At 40.3% G+C, this 24,362-nt stretch overlaps 1 protein-coding gene across 1 annotated transcript in view; it reads left to right on the top strand.

The window, feature by feature from the left end:
• The window catches only part of LOC120534527 (NACHT, LRR and PYD domains-containing protein 3-like), a gene marked incomplete at its 3' end in the record, with an annotated part of 45,290 nt that extends 21,385 nt beyond the window's left edge, over positions 1-23,905 (top strand). The window contains exons 2-7 of the mRNA XM_039762130.1: positions 6,176-6,346; positions 11,200-11,366; positions 11,568-11,742; positions 12,755-12,820; positions 16,638-18,363; positions 23,794-23,905. Of these exons, the coding sequence (XP_039618064.1) occupies positions 6,262-6,346; positions 11,200-11,366; positions 11,568-11,742; positions 12,755-12,820; positions 16,638-18,363; positions 23,794-23,905 (2,331 nt within the window). The remainder of the gene's footprint in view (positions 1-6,175; positions 6,347-11,199; positions 11,367-11,567; positions 11,743-12,754; positions 12,821-16,637; positions 18,364-23,793) is intronic.
• Positions 23,906-24,362: the final 457 nt, after the last annotated feature.

The raw sequence follows: 24,362 nt of genomic DNA, 5'->3' as shown, positions 1-24,362 counted from the left end.
TGATACCACTCGTTCCCTCAGACAGGCTTGTAGAAAGGCAGAACGAAAGTGGAAAAAAGACAAATTACAAGTTTCGTATGAAATCCTACGGGATTCTCTTTCTGCCTTTCAGCGAGCTGCTAAGGCAGCAAAGTGTAAATATTTTCAGAGTTAATAACACAAAACAGCTATAAGCCAAATATTTTATTTTCTACTATTGAGACTGCACTTCATCCAAAAGTTAATCTTTTTCCTGAGGTATCTGACACTCTATGTGAGAATTTTGCTGTTTATTTTAATGATAAGATCTCTGAAATAACAGCTACATTGTCAATGTCTTCTTATAAATTGGTTGAAGCTCCATATTCTGGTTCTATGTGGTCTGGATTTGAGTCTGTGAACCTGAACACCTTGATTAGGACTATGTCTAGTTTGAAATCCACAATGTGTCCCCAGGATGTTATTCCACCACGCTTTCTCAGGCAGATTATTGACACTGTTGGCCCTGATCTGCTGTCTGTTATTAACAAGTGTCTCCAAACTGGTACTGTTCCCCATGATTTCAAACTTGCTACAGTGAGACCTCATCTTAAAAAAACAAATCTTGATTCCACACTGCTGTCTAATTTTCGTCCCATTTCAAATCTGCCTTTTTTATCTAAAATCCTTGAGAGAGTTGTTTTAAACCAACTTCAGTCACATTTATCTTATAATTCTATTTGCGAAAAATTTCAGTCTGGTTTTAAATCTTGCCATAGCATGGAGTCAGCCCTCTTACGAGTTTTAAATGATGTCATGTTGACTACGGACTCTGGCCAGTTTATGGCTTTGGTTTTGTTAGACCTCAGCTCTGCCTTTGATCTGGTCAATCATAATGTTTTAATTTCACGTCTTGAAACGTGCGTTGGTTTACGGGGCATAGTATTGCAATGGTTTAGGTCATATCTTTCTGATAGGAGGTTTGTGGTCAATATTGGGCACCATTCCTCTTCTGAGATACAGTTAAGATCTGGTGTACCTCAGGGATCGATTCTGGGTCCAGCGTTGTTCTCTCTTTATCTGCTTCCATTAGGGTCTATCTTTAGTAAATATGGGGTCTCTTTCCATCTGTATGCAGATGATACTCAGATTTATATTCCTTTAAAGCGTGGAAATAAGAATGCCTTTAAGCCTATTCTGGATTGTTTGGAGGAGCTAAAACTTTGGCTGGCAACAAACTTTTTGAGCCTCAATGAGAGTAAAACTGAATTCATAGTGTTTGGTCCCACTGATCAATGCGTATATGATTTTAAAAGTACATCTCTATCACCGTACAGTACCTCATGTGTCAGAAATCTGGGTGTTTTGTTTGACAGTAACCTCAAATTTGATAAGCAGATAAGTACAGTGGTTAAGTCTTGTTTTTACCATATTCGTCTTCTTTCAAAAGTAAAGCCATTTCTATCTCTAAAGAAGCTTGAAATAGCTATGCACGCATTTGTAACATCTCGGCTTGACTACTGCAATTCTTTATATGTCGGTGTCTCTCAGTCTTGTGTCTCTCGATTGCAGTTAGTCCAAAATGCAGCAGCCCGGCTTCTCACAGGAAAGTGCAAATACGAGAATATTACGCCGGTTTTAATTTCACTTCATTGGCTGCCAGTTAAATATAGAATTGATTATAAAATCCTAATGTTTGTTTTTAAATCTTTACATAGTCTGGCCCCACAGTACTTAACTGATTTGTTACAGCCTTACATTCCATCAAGATCACTCAGATCTACTAATCTTAATTTGTTGCAAGTGCCTAGGTCAAGACTAAAAACCCGAGGTGACCGTGCCTTTTCTGTTGTTGGTCCAAAGTTATGGAATGATCTCCCGTTTCACATTAGAACTGCTCCAACCTTGTCTGTTTTTAAGTCCACTCTTAAAACGTATCTATTTTCCTTGGCGTTCAACATCTCTTGAACTATTGTTCTGTGTTTTTGGCCTTAGGAACTTCGCCTGTTTTTACAGCTTGTGTGATATCATGTTTTATAATTTGTGTCTGTTTTACTGTGTATTTATTAATAGTGTTGTAAAGCACTTTGGTCAACCTCGGTTGTTTTTAAATTGTGCTCTATAAATAAAAATTGTATTGTATTGTATTGTATTTCTTGAAGATGGGCCCATAAGTAACAAAGACCGTTGAAAATTTCAATATGGTGGCCGACCATGGCGTCATACCACCGAAATAAGTACGTACATTGGTTTCGGTTAGTGCAGGGAAGACGACTACCAAATTTCTTGAAGATAGGGCCATAAAAAAAAAGTTCAACATGTCGGACATTGTTGACCGTTATGACCGTTACGTATAGAATTTCGAAATGAAACCTGCTCAACTTTTGTAAGTAAGCTGTAAGGAATGAGCCTGCCAAATTTCAGCCTTCTACCTACACAGGGAATTGAAGAATTAATGACATTGGAAAGTTCAATATAGCGGCCGACAGTGGCATCATACCACTGAAATAAGTACGTATATCGGTTTTGGTTGTCGCAGGGAAGCCACCTACCAAATTTTGTGAAGATGGGGCCATAAATAAGAAAATTCAACATGCTGGATGTTGTTGACCGTTATCGACTGTTATGACCGTTATGTGTAGAATTTTGAAATGAAACCTGCTTAACTTTTGTAAGTAAGCTGTAAGGAATAAGCCTGCCAAATTTCAGCCTTTCACCTACACGGGAAGTTGGAGAATTAGTGATGAGTGAGTGAGTGAGTGAGTGAGTGAGTGAGTGAGTGAGTGAGTGAGGGCTTTGCCTTTTATTAGTATAGATTTAGAAATATTTCTTCTTTTGCTATTGATTTAAATGCCTAACTCTCTTTTGTTGATTTTATTATATTTTGCCCTTTCTCTGTGCAGTTTTCCCCATCATTGTATGTTATTAATGACAAGTAAAAATGAGCAGAGCAGACATGCTAGGAAACAACACTGAATAAATAATCAAAGGCCACAACTACTTTAGCATCAGACCCTCTAATTAGTAAATAATTGATTAATTAAACAATTAGAATACCTAGAAAAGTAGATTGAAAATCAAGATGAAAATATTGCTAAAAAGAAAAAAAATGCATTATTCCCACATAACTGCTCCGTACATTTTAATATATCTATATATTCTATATATATATAAAAGTCAATGTATGTATGTTCCAGCATCACATCCAAACGGCTGGAGCAATTTTCATGAAACTTGGTACTCATGTTTCTCAATGGTCGACTAAAAATAGTGTAGGGTGAAATCAGCCGTAATCCACCCCCTTATCATCCAGTCTTTGTGACTCACACAGCCAGCATATATGTATGTATATATATATATGGGAACAACACTCATACCAATGACAAAACAATTACATTAACAATCATGTTACGTTATTTTTAAAATTTTTCCTTTTCTTTTTCATACCTTAACACACTACTTCTCCGCTGTGAAGCGCAGGTATTCTGCTAGTATAATATAACGTCTACGCATAAAATTGTGTGTGTTTGTCTGGCCTGGAAGTGAGAGGTAGAGTCGGGGTAAGGGCTCCAGCTCGGAGGATAAACAAGCAAGACCAGCACACCGGCAAAAGGAAACCAAACAAAGACAGTCACTTAGCTGATAATGCACAAACGATGCAAGCACATCGGCAACACAACTCCTCCTAGGAGAGAGATGCCCAGAGTAGTTCTGATGATTTCAATACTTTCTAGGATCCCATGCTTAAATCTATATACATAAAAGCCAAATACTATTGAGTCACTCATCACGAAATCTCCCGAACCATGATGACTTGTGACTTGAAATTTGGAATGTAGGTTACCCTTGGCCCATAGGTGCTAACTAGTAAATGGTCCATGCGTGTTCTGTTTGTATGTCTGTCTGCTTTATGTCTGTCCACTTTTCATGAGAGAATTACTTAACAGATTTAGATCTGGTTGATTTCTATAATTTGCTTGAACTTTCCGGTTGATTTTGTGACTTCTCTCATCGTACTGAGTGCCAGAGTTTGCTTGTGGTACTAATGTATTTATGCAAAGCCAACAAAGTGGCAGTTGGCCGAGAGCGGGGGTGGTGGTGGGGTTTGTGGTGGTTGGATGGAGACGCCTTTCTCATTCCCTCGCCAGCCTCTGTTCGAGTTGGTCTACGTCTCACCATGTGTTGGAGTGCATCTTGCCGCCGCTTACCTAGCAATTCCTGTTTGTTCAGCAGACATTATCATGTACAGATTGTTAAGGAGTAACGTTTTACGTTTTTGAGAGAGATCAGAGCTACATTTGTTTTATGGGGAAGCTGCTGATTGCCAGAGATATCACGGCATGTGCTTTTTTCCCCCATGCGGGGAACGCTCTCCTGTCAGAGCAGAACACGATCAGATACAGTGCCAACGTCTATTGCTTTTTAAAGTTTGTCCTGTTTCATTAAGTCAATGTATGTGTGTGTATCTATGTATGTACGTATGTTCCAGCATCATTTCCGAATGCCTGCAGTGGTTATCATGACACTTGGTACTCATGTTTCTCATTGGTCGACTAAAATACTGTAGGGTGAAATCAACCCAAACCCACCCCCTTCTGGGTAGGGTGGGGGTGATCTTGCGGTCTTGTATGCATGTTATCATCCAGTTGACACTCGGAATGACCACCAGAGAGCGAGCTGGAGGTGACTGCCAGCATTCTTTATGTTTGATCACCACTTCGCCCTTGTTGCTTGTGAAATTAAATAGAGTTGGCTGGTTCCGAGCATCAACTGGATGATGACATACATACAAGACCGCAAGACGAGCACATTAGTGAGTCTTCATTGTTTGTTAATTTATTTTTATTTTTAAAAGTTGTGGCTTTTTTTTATTATATTTTTCTCAGACAAACTTAGTTTTCTAATGTCTATACTGTTCCCAAAACACATAACTTGTTTAATAACACATCACTTAATTAGCCCAGGAGTCTAATTAAAAACAAAAGCTGGTTGGAACAAAAACCAGCAGCCACAGTGCGCCCCCAGGACCGTGATTGGGAAACAACGCATTAGTGAATGTAATGCAATCTCTCGATTAATTAACTTCAAGTAACTTTTGTAATTGTGGATTTGCACTCCTAAATTATTTTGGAATTCACTAATTCAACAGTAGAGATATAACAATGTTTGAATTTTTAGTATGATTTTAAGCAGTTTTTTCAGTTATTGGACAGAAAAATATGAGAGAATAAATTTAAACTGTGCACATGTTCAGATACATCAGACAGTCCATGATGATCTCATTCTTTATAAACCCTGCACTGAAATGAAATGTGTGCTGCTTGGTCGGCCTTGTTCGTAAAATCTTACAGCAGCATAACTTAGGGGCAGAAAAGTGTGATGACAGAGCAGAGCGGCCATTATCTGACCAGGGGCTTCTGGAGGAAATCCTCTTTACAGCTAACTCGTTATTTTATGTTAAATAATCAGTACATGTGGTTTGGCTCCTGAGTGTACATGTTAGTGTAATAATTTACAGGTACAGTATGTTCTATGCATATTCATGTGTTAAACAAGACATCCATCTGATCTGGACTGTTCAACTAATTTACTTTTACTTTTGGTTGATTAAAACCTATTAACTTTTTCTCAATTAAAATGTATTCATTTTTTGTTGACTAAAACTAACAATAACTAAATGACTAAAGTGTGACTAAAACTAAAATGCAATTTAGTCCGAAGATTAAGACTAAAACTAAATGAAAATGTATTGTCCAAATGAACACTGCATTGTCCATGAGAGGTGTCAGTGATGTGTTGTTAGCCTCATATCAATGTTCCAAAAACTCCAAAGACAGAATATTCACTGGCTAATGTAAGGTCTCCTGAACAATGACAGCCTCCTAGTACCTCAGTCTTGCAGGTTGCCATACCCACAAAATAACCTTAAGGGTCCTACAGACGTCTGCACAAGAAGACACAGCCATTGAATCCATGTGTCCCAAAGGTGTCACGTTTCGTAATTAAATTCTGAGGCCTCAATCAGATTGTGGATCTCACCATCAGAAGTTTATGTTGACCATTGACTTTTAGTTCCAGAGTCTGTTATCAAGTTGTGGACTTTCATCTCCTTTTAGTCCATTATGTCAAAATAATTACAGACCTAAGTCTGCCATCCCTCTACTCAGCTCTTATCATTTTTTTTAAATTTCTTGTCCTCTTTGTTTTGTTTCCACAGCCCACTCTTGCTGAGAGGTCACAGTAAATTTGCTTTAAGGAGCCATCAAAGAAGACATACTGCCATTCAGATTACAGAATCAAAAGATGAGTGAAGACGACTTGAGTAAGAAATCTGTGTCCATGATCTCCAAGAAAGGGAGACGTGATGAAGACGTCTGTGCTCTGTCTGGTAAGTAAAAGCTTGGAGATGTTTGTTTTTGAAGAAAAACTGTTTTAAAGTGTCACGCTTTATGAAAAGGAAACAGACTTCATACACAATATTTATATACGTGCTGTTAACTTTGTAGATGAACTGCTGGTAATATCACTCAGTGTAATGGGATCTATTTTTTATGTTTTTAATCCTTTCACTTTTTATTTGCTCCTAAAGGTTGAAGGGTGTTGGACCATTATTACAATTATTTAAATTAATCCACATTGTAATGAGGTACAAAGTGAGTTGTTAATTCTTATTAGTTGACAGTTGTGTGACGTTTTTAAAGGACAAAACTTCTGTTTACAGGAGAAAAGTCAGAGAAGGATCAAATCTGCAAAAGTTTACAGGAGAAAATAGCTGAACTGATAAGTGTGTCAGGTAACTGAGCTGAACTGATGACTTTGAAGAGCTGAGAGTGTCAAACCTCGTCAATACATGTAGGACGACAAGAAGTCAAGAGAGACAAAAGACATTTGATTAATTTAAAAGTTAATTTTGCTTTATGATCACCTGTCTAAGGTTCTTAAAAGCGACTGAGAAAGTCACAAAAGGCACATAAAGGACAGGAGTTGTGCAAAATGTAGCAGAGAGCTGATGAATGCAATCAGCTCTGGATGATCACTTGGTCCTCCATAACAGTACAGGGTTTAAGCAGCAGTGAGAGAGAACAGCCATCTAGCAATGATTGAATTTAGTTTACATTCAACTCATGTTAGACAAAACCAGTTTAGCTCAAATAAATTGTAAAACTAACGCCAATATGATTACATTCATTTTAACTCTTTGGCTTTTGAGTTTTCCAGAAGTTCACACCAGACTGAGATGCCTTGTTACCTAGCATCTCAACTTCACGGTTGATGATTGTTTTCTTTACAAGTTGTAAAGCACTTTAACCAACATGTATAGCATGAAAATGAGTTATAGAAATAAATGTTGTGGTTGAGAAGGAGCTTGCACTCCTGTGTATTATCAAAGAACTGGAGGAACTTACCTAGATGTCCTTCAGAAACACACTGTGCACAACTAAACTGGTGATGGAGGAGACTTCAGTCCAGAGAGCTAGTTTGCTGTTTCAGGCTATTCAGTCCCCGTACAGCTGGAGTGAAAGCTTGGTCCGCATTGCTGGCAGTCAGTTAGATTCAATCTCAGTGGATGTGGGACTCTGTCAGGACTGGTGTTTGTGACTGATTTAGTTCATATGATTATGGAAAGAATTTCTTGGAGCAGCCAAGGAGTGAATAGCCTCCAGTTTGGTGACCTTAAGATGACATCTCTGCTTTTTGAAGATGACGTGATCCTGCTGGCTTCATCCTGCTGTGTTCTCAGGTGCACACTGGGTTTGCTTGTGGCCGAGTGTGAAGCAGCAGCTATGAGGATCAGCACCTCCTAGTCTGAGGTCATGGTTCTCAGCTGGAACACATAACTTGGGAAAAAACACATCACTTAATTAGCCCAGGAGTCCAATTAAAAACAAAAGCTGGTTGGAACAAAAACCAGCAGCCACAATGTGCCCCCAGGACCGAGGTTGGGAAACAATGCGTTAGTGAATGTAATGCAGTCTCTCGATTAATTAAGTACAAGTAACTTTTATAATTGTGGATTTGCAATCAGGCTAAGCAATAGCAAAGTTTGATCACTCATGGGAGACACTTTGGAAACGGCACACCAAAGGCTCATTAACAAGAGTTCTGATATTGTGGATTTATGTAGAAAAACATTGACTCATCTGTTAATTGTTATTATTTTTTTTTAACAAGCTAATGGTGTAAATATAAATCTTACAATAGTAAATGTTGCAAATCTAACAGAGCGATTCTCTGACAAAACAGATTTTAAAAGTATTTTGTTACAAAAACAGCTTTTAAGGGTTTGGTTCAATGTAAGAATCCTAAATTATTTTGGGAAAAGGGTTTGAGATGGGGTGCTGCCTTAAATAGACAAGTTTAAATATCTAAGGGCCTTGTTTACGAGTGAGGGAAGAAGGAGATCGACAAGTGGATCGGTTATGCTTTCATTGTACTGGTGAATCATGGTGAAGAGAGAGCTGAGCCAAAAGGCAAAGATCCCAGTTTACTGGTGGATATCCATTCCTGTTTCCACCTTTAGTCAGAAACACAACACTTGATACAAATCAATCCATAAATACACAGCGAGAACCTGCAAAATACATATAGACTGGCGCTGTGAGGCAGGAGTAACAGCTCTGCGCTACCACTGTGCCTATGCTAAAGCATCCGTACTAAACTTCTCTTTAATTTAAACTGTTGACTGCAATCTTTCTCTTGCAGAGCACTGAAGCACACGTGTACATCAACATACGGGCATCAGCAGGCAATATCTTTGTGTATAGTGAAAGAATGTGAATGACTGTGTGAGACTTTTTGGTTATTGTTATCTACAAAACAGAAACAGAAATTCATATCTGGGCCTCAACATTCAATGTCAATAACGGTGCTTGGTGATGACTTTCTAAGGTGAATCCACAACCCTGGGAGTGAATGATCAGTGAAGTGTAATGTACAGCCAGCCTCCTTTAAAATGGCTGAGTCTAAAAAAAAGATTTGCTTTTATCTTTTGTTCTTCCTAAAATGACATGAATGTGCTGTTTCACAATATGAATACAATGTCAAAAATGGACGTGTTCAGTAACATTTAATGCTTTTTCTCACTTTGGGACTCATGCCCATTAGCTCTGTTGTAAAACACATGAGCAGGCTGGTTATTTTCTTACATTTATAGTTAAGCCTAACTTTAGAATACAGTTTCATCTAATAATATAATATATATCGTTATTGCAAAGAAAGAACTTTAACTCTCAAAATACCAAACATATCTTTTAAGACAAACACCCCTATATTACAAAGAAATTCTATTTAGATTTGGCCAAGCTTAAAGTTCATATTTTTCTCAAATCAATCAATTAAAAGTCAAAATAACAGTTATTCATATTCCAGTGGTACTGATTGATTGATGCCATTAGGAAATCCCCACTTTATTAGTTAAGAGTAATGTAGTCGATTTAGGCAGTTTTTTGTTGGACAACTTAAACTCTCAGATGTAATGTTAATTATAGTCCATATATCTGTTGAGTTTAAAGTAGGACATCTTTGGCCTTGGAGAAGACTTACCGATGGACAATAGCAGGCACAGGGTGAGGTCCTCTCTTTTTTGATTGCATTAACGTCATGTTGCTCATGAGGGATGTTACAAAGGACAAGGAGAACATCTGACACTGAAGCTCACTAACTGTTTGTGTCAGAGACAAGAAGCCATTTCATTTCTTTCACTTGTAACTTATACAGTTATGAAGAAGAGCTTCCTGAGAAATAAATGTAAATAAAAATTCTTCCACATTTTCTTAGGTATTTTATGCATCTGAAAGGTATATTTCTGGTCTAAGGGTTTGAGTAGGGATTACGAATGGTCAAAGGTTTCCGTAACTTTGGTTCAATTTCCACACCAAGTTTGTATTTTATAAATCCTAAATTATGCTTAAGAAATGGCTTACACATGTTTCTGAGCCCAGCAGTTGGTAGCTTTTCCACTCGATGGTATAACGCACCCAGAAACATGAGAGAATTCCTCGTTTTGAGTCCTGAACATCTTAACCTTTAAAAGCTCTGTAAGTTTATTACTGATAGAAATGTGTAGCCACCTAAGTTGTAGGCCTAAAAGTCTTGTTATCACCCATAAGACCCTCGTACGCAGGATTCATTAAGCCAACTGTTCAGAGAATGACAAGGCAACTTTAAACATTATCTAACATACAAAAGACATACTGTGTTGTACTGGCGTGTTTTTCAAGAAGGCCAAACTTATTATTAATGTTACCTCCAAAAGTCCACTTAGGCAATTGTGCCTCATCTCCACCACTGCTGTGTGTACATTTTAATTGGCTGAGATGATGACAGGAAAAAACAGGAGACCAAGCAAATTGGATGTGTCAACATCACATGACATTGAATTGCATTCACCACACTCTTCAAACACGGGAGCAGCTGACTAGCAGCACCTCAGTAATCAGATATAAACCACCTGAACAGTAAAATGAAGATCAAAACTGTAACTCTACCAACATCGTGGTCATCTCTTTACTGCATCTGAGAATGAAGATATACAGTAATTCGAGGATGAGCTGACATGTCTGTGGATACGCTGTCACAGAAAAAGGCACCCAAAAGGACATTCATGATTTAGGCTTGTAACCCAAAATTGAAATCTGACTAAACCTGATGGGCAAAATAAAGCACTGAATCTGTAACTGGAAGGACCTTTGATTCAATTTGATCACCAGAGGCTGCTGTTTCCTTTAAGGTCAGGTTTGAGCATTTCTTTTAGAGCTGGATGATGACCCACACTATAGTGACCAAGACAACTGTTCTCTTTGAGCCTTAGAGATCAGAGCTCATTCAGTGCGTCAAATATCCTCTCCTCCAAACCTATGCTTTTTTTGCCAGTGATTGAGTGTCTTCTTAATCATCTTGTTGATTTAGTGGTCCTCTCTTCAAGTGATATTACTAACCGAGCAAACCACACTGGCGATCATAGAGTTGTAGAACATGTAAAGGGTATCACTACTCACATTAAAGGAGCATAGTCTTGTCAGTACAAAGGATCTGCTTTGTCCTTTCTTATATACAGCAACTCATGTGCGTTATGATACCAGTTCAGCCTGTCGTTGATGTTATTCTATCATATTTACTCTGTTAAAAGATGAGGCTGCTAGTTAGGATTGAGATAAGCATTCATGTCAGACTGAATTCTGATCCTTGAGTCTCCAATACATTTGTATCTGTAAATTTTCATATTTTTTCTTTCCATTTCAGGTTTAACACAGAAGTTTCCTAAAGTAATACAAACCTTCTCTCATGAGGAGCTCCTCAAAATCACCGAGTACTACAAGTCCCACCTGGCTTACGTGATTGAATACGACTTCACGAGTATCCTGCAGAACCTGGCCACCAAAAACATACTCACCAATGATGATGCCAAGGTAGGCAGGTCTCTCTGTCATTTTGAGGCACAGAGAGCTGAGCAGAGATGGTGAGCTCAGGAGAATCACCTGAGTCTGCCTGACCCTCCATAGCAGGTGTTTCTGTTATTGTGACGTCTTCAGACCCCTACTGACCTCTCTGCTTTGCTCCCCCAGTGGTCTTTTCTAAACTAGTCCTCTAGTCATTTACTTGTCTTTCAGAGATTCAAAGCCAAAGAAAAGTCTGAGGGGCGAGCAGGTGTGGAGTCCTTCATAACTGACATAATGAAGATGGACAGTGTGGTGCTGGTGAGCCTGTGGGAGGCACTGGCTGATGAACTTGCGAGATTTCCATCACCAAACATGACAAGAATACTGGAGGAGGTGACAGAGGGCGGTGAGTTAATGGGGTCTTGTGTGACAGGGTGTTATAATATTGTAGTGACCCGGCAGCCAGCGCTGGCGGCGTGATGCATTGTGGGTAATTTATGTTAAAGCATTGTGGGTAATTTATGTAAAAGCTTATTGTTGTGTTAAATTAACAAGGTAACACACACAAAAATTCACAAAAGCACACACACAGAAACACAGGAACACAAAGCACAACATTACTGTCTGTAGGCCACTGGACTCACAACTGTCAGGTCCGTCACTTACAACGAGACGTCTGCTTGATGACCATCAATGCCAACAGTTTCTTGGATTTTCTCTTTTATGTGTCTATTAAAGTCTTTATAGGGGTTAGTTGTCCCACTGTATTATTTGGTGTGCTACTGTTACCTATGTGTGACCTAGCCACATATTTGACTTGAATGTCACTTCTTCTACACTTTATAAGCCTACACATACAGCCCACCAGGATGATCAGTAATATTTTTTTCTTTCTTTAACAGAAAGTTACACATTCTGTTGTTTTCTGACACCCCGATCTTAGCACACCTCTCAGGTCGGTGTATGTAAACATCAGCTTTAGACGCCCTCAGATGCCCACACTCATGGTCATCATGTTTGTATTTTCAGATGTTTCTCCCTCAGATCCCTGTGAAGCTTGTTGCTCCCCTGAGGCCCCAGTAAAGAGTCCCTGCTCTCCACTTTGCCCTCTGCTCTCCTCAGCATGATAAACACACACAATATGTCTGCTGTTCCTAATATTGTCTAATTTGTCATTTTCTGGGTCTTCTTTCCTGGGCAGTTAATTGCAGACCTCCCAATATGGACCCACATTGGTTGTTTGCTTTTTGCTTTCAAACGTTAACTCTTCTTTCGTGCCATACAATGTGCATATTAGCAGTAGTCTGTTAGTTTTTGATATTTTTTCTGTTTACCTCACTTTACTCACTTTATCTTTTTGTTAATTTGCTCCTTTACTGCTGTAATTGTCTCTTTTGTCTCAATTGTTGTCTCACCAGGACCAGACCTCTTAAAGGACATTCAGGCCAGTCTTCAGCCCACTCCCATTGATGCTCATATTAAAGGTAAGCCATTGGTCTTGAGTCTGCAGTCATCTGCTCCTCCATTAGAACATCAGACCAAATGTGACGACATCTGGCCATTCATCCCAATAAGCTCACTAATTCTATTCTCCTATTTTTTTTCCAAAATAACTGTCAGCTTTGAAGTGTCTTAAAGTCCTACACTCCACCACACTGGTTGGTCACTTTTTCCATGTGTCTGTTGTTCTCTTTGTGGAGAAAAATGTTCATATTTGTGTGACATTTAAATTACTTTCCTAACATTAAAAACTTAATTTACGATATTTTCATCTCCATCTACTTAATCTGAAAAGGTTCAGTTCCTTCATTCTGTCCTCATAGTGCAGACCTCAGTTCTGAATCAGCCTTGTTGCTTATCTTTGGAATTTCTTTAGTGCTCAATATACGTTTTGTAGCCCAAAGACCAAAATTGTACACAACACTCCAGATGAGGCGTCACTAGTGTGTTATGAAGCTTTAGTATAACCTAACATGACTTGTACTCCACATGGGGTGCTATATGACCTGGCATTCTGCTAGCCTAATTCATGGCTCCTGTCCACTGTCTCAATGTAATAAAGATCATTTATTTACAACTCCCAGGCCTTTTTTGTAAGGGACACTTTTGAGTTTCAGACCCCAACCCACGTATTCATATCAAAGTATCTCTCTATCTCTCTATCTATATATCAATGTACTTCCTACATGTAATACTTTACACTTGTTTACGTGAAATCTCATCTGCCATATTTGTGCCCAAATTTCTATGCTTTCCAAATCCCTCTGTAAAATATCGACTGGTTCTGCATTATGTACCATTACACCCAGTTTGATTTCATTGTCAGAGTGAAGTGTCTGATCATTTATTTATATTGAACAGAACAGCAGCCTGTGGACGAAATCTCAGACCCGACAGCAGGTGTGGTTATAAAGCAGCTTTATTTTTCAGAGTCACGGTGAGAGGAGTTTCAGAAAAGCAGACAATCAAATGTACATGACAGCGTTAGGGCTCGTCTGAACCCCGTCTGTTGGGTGGGGTCCAGTTTTATACCCCTAGAATGCGTGATTTAATATAATCATAAAATGTAGCAGTCAACACATTTATTATACAAAATCCTTGAGCCCCTTCAATGCCCCTTATAAAACTTGATTTCTTGGCTCCTTTTGTTATGGCGTTCAGATGTAAGCTAAGGGAAAACGTGATAAGGCAGACTCATGTGTGGAATGCTCAGACCTTGAGTCCTTTAAACAAACATTTTTCTGTTTGCTAAAACAAAGCATGCTGTTACTTGGTTTCGTAAAGCTTACTTCTCAGACATGAATTAGTACAAGGGAACGAAGAGAACATTTGTCTTCCACAAGCCCCAGCATTGAACCCTGAGAGACTCCACTGTTATGGTGATCTAATTCTGATAAGGCTCCTCTCCTAACAACTCTTTGCTTCTTCTGTTTAAGTCAATTCTGTACCCACCTACAGACTGTGCCCTTAATTCACATTTCTTTTACATGTATCTAATCATCTTCTTTTGTTGCTTCCTCATGCAGTTTCAGTTTACTGGTGAGACACAATCTTCTCATCTAAACCCATGCAGTCCCTCACATGTGCTGCTGTGATCCAGTGATCGAAAGGACTTCAGTTTCTCTTATTACATACATCATTAAGATCTCTTACAGGCTGGTCCTGAAACAGCTCCAACTTCTGGTTTCAGAACATCTTGATCCTCTGCAGTTTGCTTATCAGAGACAGATATGTGTCAACAAAGTGACCACATGTTTTCAAAAAAGTTTTAAAAAATATTCAAAATCAAAAACTGAAATATTTCATTCCTAGAAGTCTTTAGAACATTTGCCGTGACACTCCAAATTGTGCTCAGTTGCCTCTTGTTTGCTTTCTTTCTGCTTGTTGTTTCAAGAACTTGATTAGAGCCCACCTGTGCCCCCCCTGAATTGATTGGATGTCCTTTAGAAAGGCGTATGTGTCCCTGGTATAGAAGTTCCAACAATTCACACTGCATTTCAGGACAAAAAACAAGTCATGAAGTCCAAGGAGCTCTCTGTTGACCTCTACAATCAAGTTGTGCTGAATCATGAAATGAAGCAAAGGGATAAAACCATTTGTAAAGCTTTGAGTGTTCACAGGAACACAGTGGCCAATCTAATTGTGTAAAATTAGAAGAAATCTAAAAACACCAGGACTCTTCATGGATACTTTTCTATCCAGTTAGATTGAGTAGCTAGGCAAGAAAGGCCTCGGTCAAGAAAGTGACCAACAATTCAATGGTCACTCTTAGACCTTCAGAAGTCCTCCGCTGAGATGGGAGAACCTGCCAGAAGGATATCCATCTCAGCAGCAATCCAGTCATCTCTTGGAGATTTGCTAGATGGAAGCTCCTGTTAAGTAAAAGGCATTTGACAAAATAAAGAACTCTGAGAGCGTGAAGAAAAAAAATCACTTATCATCCAATCTAATGGAGTGTGAGAGAATCTGCCAAGAAGAATGAGATAAACTCAACAAGTCCAGGTGTGCAAAGCTATTAGACACTTGCCAAGAAGACCAGAAGTTTGAAAAGCTGCCAAAGGGGCTCCTTCAGTGTACTAAATTAAGTGGCTAAACCCTTCTATTAATGAGAGATTACAGATTTTGATGTTTAATAAATCTGAACAATTTTCTGAAAACGTGTTTTTAATTGGTTATTATGGGTTGTTGATGGATAGGCAAAAAAGTCACATGTATCTATTTAAAATTAAATCTGTAACACAGTAAAATCTGCAGAAAGGGATGGAGTCAGAATACTTTCTCAGTCCACTGTTTTTTCAGTTACACAGAACGACTCATTAAGTTTAATTTTTTAAATGAATTTAAGACAAGTAATTTCAATGTATTACTCAATTACCTTTGACTCTTTATCTTTGAGTAGAAACTCCTGTTTTTTTATTTGTTTTTACATTGTTGTGGGTATCTGTTTATGTGATGTTTTAAACCAGGACATGTCGTACCTCCCTACTTCCCTCTCTCCCCCCAATCTTTGAGTTATTTACTTATTTGTCCTACCTAACACCCCCCACACTCCCACATTGGTGTCCCTCCTGATCAAATGCATCTTTTCAGGGCATCCCAATGCCCCATAAACCTGTGCCCTTCTATCCTACCCCAAGATGAGCCACTCGTTTAAACTTTCTAATCTCCTCAGTCTTACATGGACTGAAAAGTCAGAACTTCAGAGAAGACCACCATGTCAGTTTGGAACTGCAGGATTGTCAAAGTGTCACTCTACCCACACATTTATCTTCTGTTCCAGTATGGCCAATGAGAACTAAATCCCACCCCCACTCACAACATACAAGAGTCTGACCACACAAGAACACACAAACCTAAATCTTAATCCCTATGGTGATTAAGTCCTGTACTCTCACTGCTTTTGTCTTTCTGGGGTGACTGGTTTTCAAGTGATCTTTTGAGGCTCTTCCACCACAGAATTGTCAGAGTCACCATCAAGCTCCACAAAGACCTGACAATGGTTGGCTACTCTCAAATCTGGGTCGGAGCCCTTCGCCAGTGTGCACCTCTAGCCTTCTGTGTACTGCATGTCCAACAATGACATAGCTGTTTCTACCTGTCTGCTTGAGGTCTCCTCTCAGGTTCACACTATCCCTTTAAAAGACACCTGGGCAAGATCTGTAATCTGCACCACAGGTTAGTCATCTGTTGAAGTTCAGTGACCCTGACTGCAAGGTGCTGGATCAGCTGGCATCTCCCAAACATCAAATTCAGCCTACAAAAAGTAATTTTATTCTCACAAGTTCTCTTTATCACTTTCAGGCCTCCATGAGACACACAGAGAAGGTGTGTCTGAATCTACAAGAACTCTAGAGGATCAGTCTTCTCCTGAAGATCCACAAACCAGAGCTGTGGGCTTTGAGACTCGATACACAGAGCTGATGGTCTTTAAACAATTCAAAAGAACCTACAGTGAGAGACTCCATGAACTTGAGAAGATGGGGAGACAACATGCAGAGCTAATAGAGGAGCAGACAAAAGAGAAATGTGAGCGAATCTGGACTGAGCAGCTTTTTAGGAGGAGTCCAGGAAGTGAGACAGACCCTCACATTGTAGTGGTCAGTGGGGTGGCTGGAATTGGAAAGACTACCATGGTTCAGAAGATCATGTTTGACTGGGCCAGAGGCCCTCTGTACCAGAGGTTTGCATTTGTGTTCCTGTTTAAGTTCAGGGAGCTCAATCTACTAGACACAGAGACAGAACCACAGATGCCTCTGACCAGGCTGATTGTAAGGCACTATAAATATCTCAATGACCCAAAGTTGACAGAAATCCTGCAGAAACCTGAATCTCTCCTCTTTATATTTGATGGACTGGATGAGTACAAACACAAACTGGACTTTACACAGCAGCGGTTCTGCTCAAACATAGATGACTACTTTTCTGTTCACTCCCTGGTCACCAGTTTGGTCAGAAGGACATTACTGAAGGGCTGCACAGTCCTGATAACAACCAGACCAACAGCCCTAGAAACCCTGGACATGGAGACAGTTGATCGATTTGCAGAGATCCTGGGGTTCTTCCCTGAACAAAGGCTGATGTACTTTAAGAAGTTCTTTGGTGATGCTGATCATGGCTCTGAAGCTTTTCAGTACGTGGAGGAGAACGACATCCTGTACACCATGTGCTTCAACCCCTCGTACTGCTGGATTATCTGCTCTGTGCTGAAAAGCCACTTCATGACACCTGAAGAAGAGAGAGGAGCTGCACCCAGAACTGTCACTGAGCTCTTTGTGATGTTCCTTCACAACATCCTCACCAATCACAAACGTCAAGCTGAGGACCAGTGGGATTTTCTGGTCAAACTGGGAAAGATGGCTTATCATGGGGTGGTGAACAGGACTCTTGTGTTTTATGACAAGTTTGAGATGTCCACCTTTGGTCTCCGGCCAGTCCTGTCCTCTCCATTCCTTTCAGGGTTCCTCAAGGAAATCCTTCAGAGAGAAAGCACTCTGGAGTACACGACATACACGTTCTACCACCTGACACTGCAAGAGTTCATGGCCGCCTGCTCATTCTACCTCGATCCGTCAGGGGGCATCGAGGAGCTGCTTGAGAAGTTGGAGTCGTGTAAAGATGGCCGGTTTGAGATTCTCACTCGATTCCTGGCAGGACTGGCCAGATATTCTGTGTTTAAAACACTGGGGGCAGTCCTGGGGGAGTTAAAGATGAAGACAGCAAAACAGATACTGGAATGGGTGAAGAAGAAAGCTGAAGAGGCACTACGGGGACGAGATAAAAGTGAAGCTCTGCGAGTGTGTCAGTGGCTCTATGAGGCTCAAAATACGAAATTAATCAGAGATGCCATTGGGAAGGATTTAAAGATGGACTTTAGTATTGTGACTTTATCTCCTCTGGACTGTGCTGTGCTGGGTTCTGTCATCAGCTGCTGTAGAGAACTTGAGGAGCTCAACCTGACATACACACGTCTCACCCCAGAGTGCATCATGAGACTGGCACCAGGGCTCATCTGCTGCAGATGTGTCATGTGAGTAATAAAACCTTCATGAGTTTAGTTTGACTGTCTGTAGACACTGAGGGTGACATTAGTGTGTCCATGACAGGGTGTCAGGCCTACAAATAGATGAGGGTCCATGTCAGAACATACACTGCTGTGTGTCATAGTACCACCTGAAAGCCACCAGAGCAGCTCAATAACAACGGAAATCAAATAATAATTTATACTTGGTTTGTTTGAATGAATCTTTCAGCACAGAAATTCACTATTAGACCCTCTTTGTTGAGAAATGAGAAAAGTACAACTGATTAGAAAGTTCTAGAAAAGTCATTTTTGTGTTATTGTTATATATGTCTGAGCATCAAAAGCATGTTTTGTAATTTTTGGAGTGTGTTATTTTTAAAACAGTTTTCATTAATAGCTGCAGGAATGAATAACTTTAATCACAATAAGTCAGTTACAAATCTGTACAATGTTCACTTTTGTCTAAAGAAGCTTACAGGTAATAATGAGACTCTTCTTCATCATGGAGAATGTGAAAGATAAAACACACCTCAGTGTCCACAGAACAGTGACAAGTGACGGGGACACAACCTGTGTGGGGTCTTCATTGATAAATAAACTGCGGTGTGCGCTGTGTCAGGATTTAAGTAAGCAAAACACTCCTTAGCCCTCCTAGTAGACGTCATCAGGCAGGTGACAGGGTCGAACACTGGTCAGAGATGGCACAATTACTAATTAGGACAAATGTAGCAACAGACGCATTGCATTTAAAAAAATAAAGAAAATGTTCATCACAGGAAAAAAAAAATTTAAAAACAAACAACAAATTGCAAAACACCAAAGCAAAGAATGAATAATTACCTGTTGCACTCATTCAAATTGATAATTTTGGAAAAAAATAAAATAAATAGATAAATAAATAAGTAAATAAAGCTCTAAGAGCCCAGCAGCCATCAGCTGGCTAAAGTGGTTCCCAATGGCGAGACAAACCACAGCCGTCTAACCTGAGCGCTCCGTCCACTAAACCTGAGCCGCTTCTCCCAAATCAGCTCCCCTCCTGAAATGAAAATCCCCCCTCAGTCTGCTTTCACAGGGTCTGTAAATGAACCAGCTGTCTGCAACACTAAATTAACATGCGGCCATCTTGTAATGCATTCTGGGAGTCCCCCATTAATAAGAATAACACGGTTAGCACTAATGAACTCCTCTAAGAACAAAAGGGACAACAAACCAACTTCCTCCGGCTGGTCGTCTCCCCGATTGTTGAGTTTGTTTTATTTCACCTCCTCACTGCCAATCACAAATCACCAGCAGCCTCATATTGGCGCCCAACGGCAGCAGCTGCGCCCTTCACGCACCACCTGGTGTAGTCAGGAATGTGGAGCCCCCCAGCCGTGTAAAGCCAAATCAAATCACAGTGACGCCCCACTTACATCATTCTGACTAATTATGATAACAAAGTAAATACTTTAAAAAATAAGGAAAAGAAAGAACTCGCTACTAACTCAAGGTGGTCTCGTTATTTGTGGTTGATGAAATATTTTAAGTACAAGTGGGGCTGCAGCCTCTCACACATAAACACTGGAGCATCTTTGTATAGAAAAAAATATTCAAAATGTAATCTTTTTTTTTAGGAAAAACAAGTTCCATAATATTTTTATTAACAATTTTTCTGAAAATAAAACTTTTTTTTTAATAAAGTGGTTATAAAACATGTTGTGGCTCATCTAATATTTGAAGTGCCAGTCTGAGGGGGCTGCCATTGTGCCAGTGCCCTCCACAGAAGAGTCGTCGTCTGTCCCTGGCATCACGTGTGCTGTAGAATGTCAAGTAATCATACGTGAGTGCTCAGTTATTTCACGTGTGCTGCGGTCGTATTAATACTTTTTTTATAGTAATTTATATCCTGTGCCCAGTATGTCAGTAAAGTGTAAAGTGATGTCTTTATAAATTAAAATGCTGATTATAAAGAGCGTAGAGTTGGCGGAGAATAAACAGCCTGTAGCAGAATCTTTGTGGTGAGCAGTCGGTGATGAAGGAGTCCATGCTGAGCATGAAGAGGCGCCATGAAGAGACAGCACTGACCCTTAAACACTTCAGAGACCCTTCTGTGCTGTAAAGTCCGTCAGTCCAAGTGCTCGGCCGCCCGCCTGCCCGCCGGTGAGTGGAGGTGAAGGTCCAGCCTTGGAGTGTCGCCCAGAGCTGAGCTGAGTACAATACAATAGCATACAGTGTGTGTGTGTATAGCGCCCTCTACTGAGCGCAGGGACAGACTCTCAGGTGAGTATTGATGATCATAAATATACAATTAGCACAAGTAAAGAAACAGATTTGTAAAACACACAGAAAACAACGGAGAGAGTGAGCTACAGGAATGGAAAACAACAAAATCTGTCAACTAATTGATTGTTGAGCTCTGGTCTGGTTATTCAAAAAAATGATAAAAGATTTTTATTTAATTTCAGTTCATTTTCTGTATGCAGTTTTAATTTTAGTTTTTATTTTTCACTCTTTTCCTTTCACTTTTATTTCATTTAACATAACACTTTTTCGCCACTTTAGTTGCAGTTTTCATTAACAATCCTAACCTCTGAACTCCGGCTGTCCGCACTCAAACTGTAGAAATATGGAGTTCACCTCTGGAACTCGTTTTAGTCAAAGTGATCCTTCACGGGGGGCAGCACAGAGGTGAGCACTGCTACCCCACATCTCCAGGCCGCAGGTCAAATCCCACCCTCTTCACTGACTACTTAAGGTCTTTAGGGTGTAAAGCAGTTCAGAAGTAAACCCCCCGATGATCGTCACGTAGCTGACTGGCCTGTCCATACGACAGCAGGACATTAGCAGCAGATTTGTGATGAAGTCACACCTGAGAGTCGACACCATCAGGACTGGCAGCCCTGACACCATGTGGTGTGCCAGCTTTGTGTGGTCGGCATTGACATGAGAAGGTCATCAGTCTGACCACTTCATGGGCTCACATTTCACTTTATATTTACTAACTGACTGAATGTCTTGTCTGAATTCTAGTAATCGACTGACTGCCACCTCTAATCTGACAGCCATATTTAAAATGTTTCTAAATTCATAAACCAAATCCTCAATAGATGGACAGCACTGTGACTTGTCTTGTCATTGTGAATGTCCATTCAGGTGGCTTCTCATCAAGCAGTGACATCAAATGACCAACATGAGCTGACGTTTAGAATCAGGATTTGGCTGACAATCAAACACGTCCTTTGTTAATTCAAACATCCCCTCCATCTTTAGGTTCTCCAGCCAAACGAATCACATGAGGACTGGCTGGTCCTTTACGTGACTCGCACCAACTACTGTCAGACCACCAGCACCTTGATTTGTGAACACTTGAAGTAAAAAGACCAGTTAGAGTTTGTCACAAAGTAGTTGTCACTTGTGTCATCGGGGTCTTTAAATCTTTAACCTCTCCCTGGAGGTCATTCTTCATATCTTTATAAACTTATCTTCTCTCACTGATTCGCTCATTTCAAATGATCTCAGTTTAAATCAGGATTATAATATAAACAGCAGAAAGAAAAGGAACTGAGAGAAAATGGGAATTGAGAGCCAGAAGAGGAGATCAGAACTGAAAGATCAAAAAGCCGAGTGTCAGAACTGAAAATGAAATCCAAACTCGCAGTCGAAACACAAAGCACCAGTTGTGACGTCTGACTTTTAAACACACGTCTGCTTATTCTTTATGTCACATCCACAAACTCATATAACACAGAAGTCTAATGGACTGAACTTTGTACTCCTTGATCTTTGACAAAACGCTTAGTGTGACCCTGAGTGTCACTTTGTAGCAACTCCTTTACAACAGACACACAGAACAGTGACACACAAGAAGTGAAGATGACATCACAGGAAAACAGAAAATATCATCAACTACCTCAAAGTGTAAAGAATTCAGAAGAAGTCATAACAGAAATGACACTCAAGAACAAGAAAAACAGAATTACATTTGCAATATTAACATAATAAAAAAATAAACGCATATCATTACAATAACACACCTGGACAAGCATGGGGTACAAGACCACTGAGCAGATCACATCAGCCTTGGAGCTTTTGAAAAGTCTGACGCCATCCAAGTCCTGCAGTCCACAGCCTGACGAAGGCCTGAAATGTGGCGTTGACTTTTTGGCTGGCCTCATCTTTGGCTCATTTTCTCGTCGGCCATTAAGAAGATTTCAGTTGTTAGTCAAGAACATTCTCAGGCTGACTGACAGCTGATGTCCCGCCTCTTCTGTCATTTTGGCCAATCCTGATTCCCAGTTCACTGGCCCAGTGGCTGAGGTGCCGCACTTGACTTACCAGTGACGCGGGTTCAGTTCCTGTGTGTCACATGTTGTGTGACCCTGAGTGAATCACGTCACCTGTCTGTGCTCAGAGTAAGAATACAAGGAAAGAGCTGGACATGTAAAGTGACTTTGGATTGAAAGGCGCTATAAAATAAAGGCGATGGCTTTGTCTCTGTTCATATTTTTTACACTCAAACACATTTTTATCCTTTATTTGGTTTTGATTTTTCTATGTCTTATTATTTTATCCTTTGTCTTATTTATTATTCAGTTTTATAAATATGATCCTTAAGTGGTCATGAAGAGCGGAAGCCTGTCCAGGGTCCAGACTCTCTACTGACCACCAAAGTTCTTCAGTCCACCATGTCTGTGACAGCTGGTGTGTGCAGTGACACTGAGAGAGACCCTCGCTATGACACAACAAGTTCGTCACCTTGAAACTGTGTCACCAGCTGGCTGAGTGCAGTTTGTCCATTGAGCTCAGGTGGCTGATAGGCCTTAGAGAAGATGACTGGACAGAGTGGAGTGTCACTCTAAGAAACCAGTAACCCTCTGTGTGTCCCTCCTGGATTGGACTGTCATGCCATCCTGTGTTCCATCACCACTCCTGTCACCTCTCCCTTGTCACTTATTTATGTTTGGGCTTGTTGTGTTTATTTGTCCTCTTGTTTGAGTTGTCAGTTTGTGACTAGCGCTCTTTAAAATAAAGGCTGACTGATTCACAGCTGCTGTCACTGCACATCTGGAGAGGCTGGCATTTGTAAATGGCCTCCTGTCAATCATTTCAGTTGTGTCCTCAGTTGTATCACCAACTCAGAGAAGTGCGTCTCAACACTCAAGTGGAGGACAAGGTCAGTCCTGCTGTGAGACACTCCTGTCCAGTGTGACGGCTAACGTCCTCTCATCACTCAGGGTATCCTGACAGACAGAAGATGCTTCGAGTATATAGCGCCTTGAAGGGCAGCATTGGTGTGGAGTTCAAATTGTGTTTCAGTTCAAATGCTAGCAGCAGCCTGCTGTTCAGTGACAGACCTGAGCATCCAGCTCTGCTTGTAGTCATCATGTCACTTATTGAGACCCCCAGGGTTTGTCTGTCTCATCTCATGTCCTCACTTCTCTCTCTTCTTCTACACAGCCTGTCTCAATGTCGTTTCACCTCCAGATGTTGCTCAGCTCTATCCTCAGCTCTTTCTTCTCCACACTCACGACTGACTGAACTGAACCTGAGCAACAATAACAACATGGAGGATTCAGGAGTGGATCAGCTGTGTGAGGGGCTGAGGAGTGAAAACTGCAAATTAGAGAAACTGAAGTAAGTGAACATCAAGTGAGTGAGTGAGTGTGTGTGTGTGTGTGTGTTTGTGTGCCTGTTGAATTTTATTTCTTCTGACTTTATGGCTCTTAATGTTCCACACCCACCATATAAACATTGTTTTTAATCAGGACAGATGTCAGTGTCACACGTGGGCAGACAGATGGATGTGACGAGGACACAGCAGCAGATTTCTCTTTAATTGTTAAATTCTTAAAGACAGCATTGTGACCCTGAACCCCTCGCTCACAGTGGTCTCTTTCATCCTCTAATTGTCATTTCTGTTCAGCCTTTTGTGTTATTTCTTGTCCCACAGTCCCATGTTGTCCATTCTTTATTTTGGTCTCGATTTTGTCCACATCCTCTTTTTATGAACTAGAGAGCTCCTATTA

This window comes from Polypterus senegalus, chromosome 8, assembly GCF_016835505.1.
Source record: "Polypterus senegalus isolate Bchr_013 chromosome 8, ASM1683550v1, whole genome shotgun sequence".
Lineage (NCBI taxonomy): Eukaryota > Metazoa > Chordata > Cladistia > Polypteriformes > Polypteridae > Polypterus > Polypterus senegalus.
Note: the sequence above shows the minus strand (reverse complement) of the source record. Positions and strands in the feature narration are given on the sequence as shown.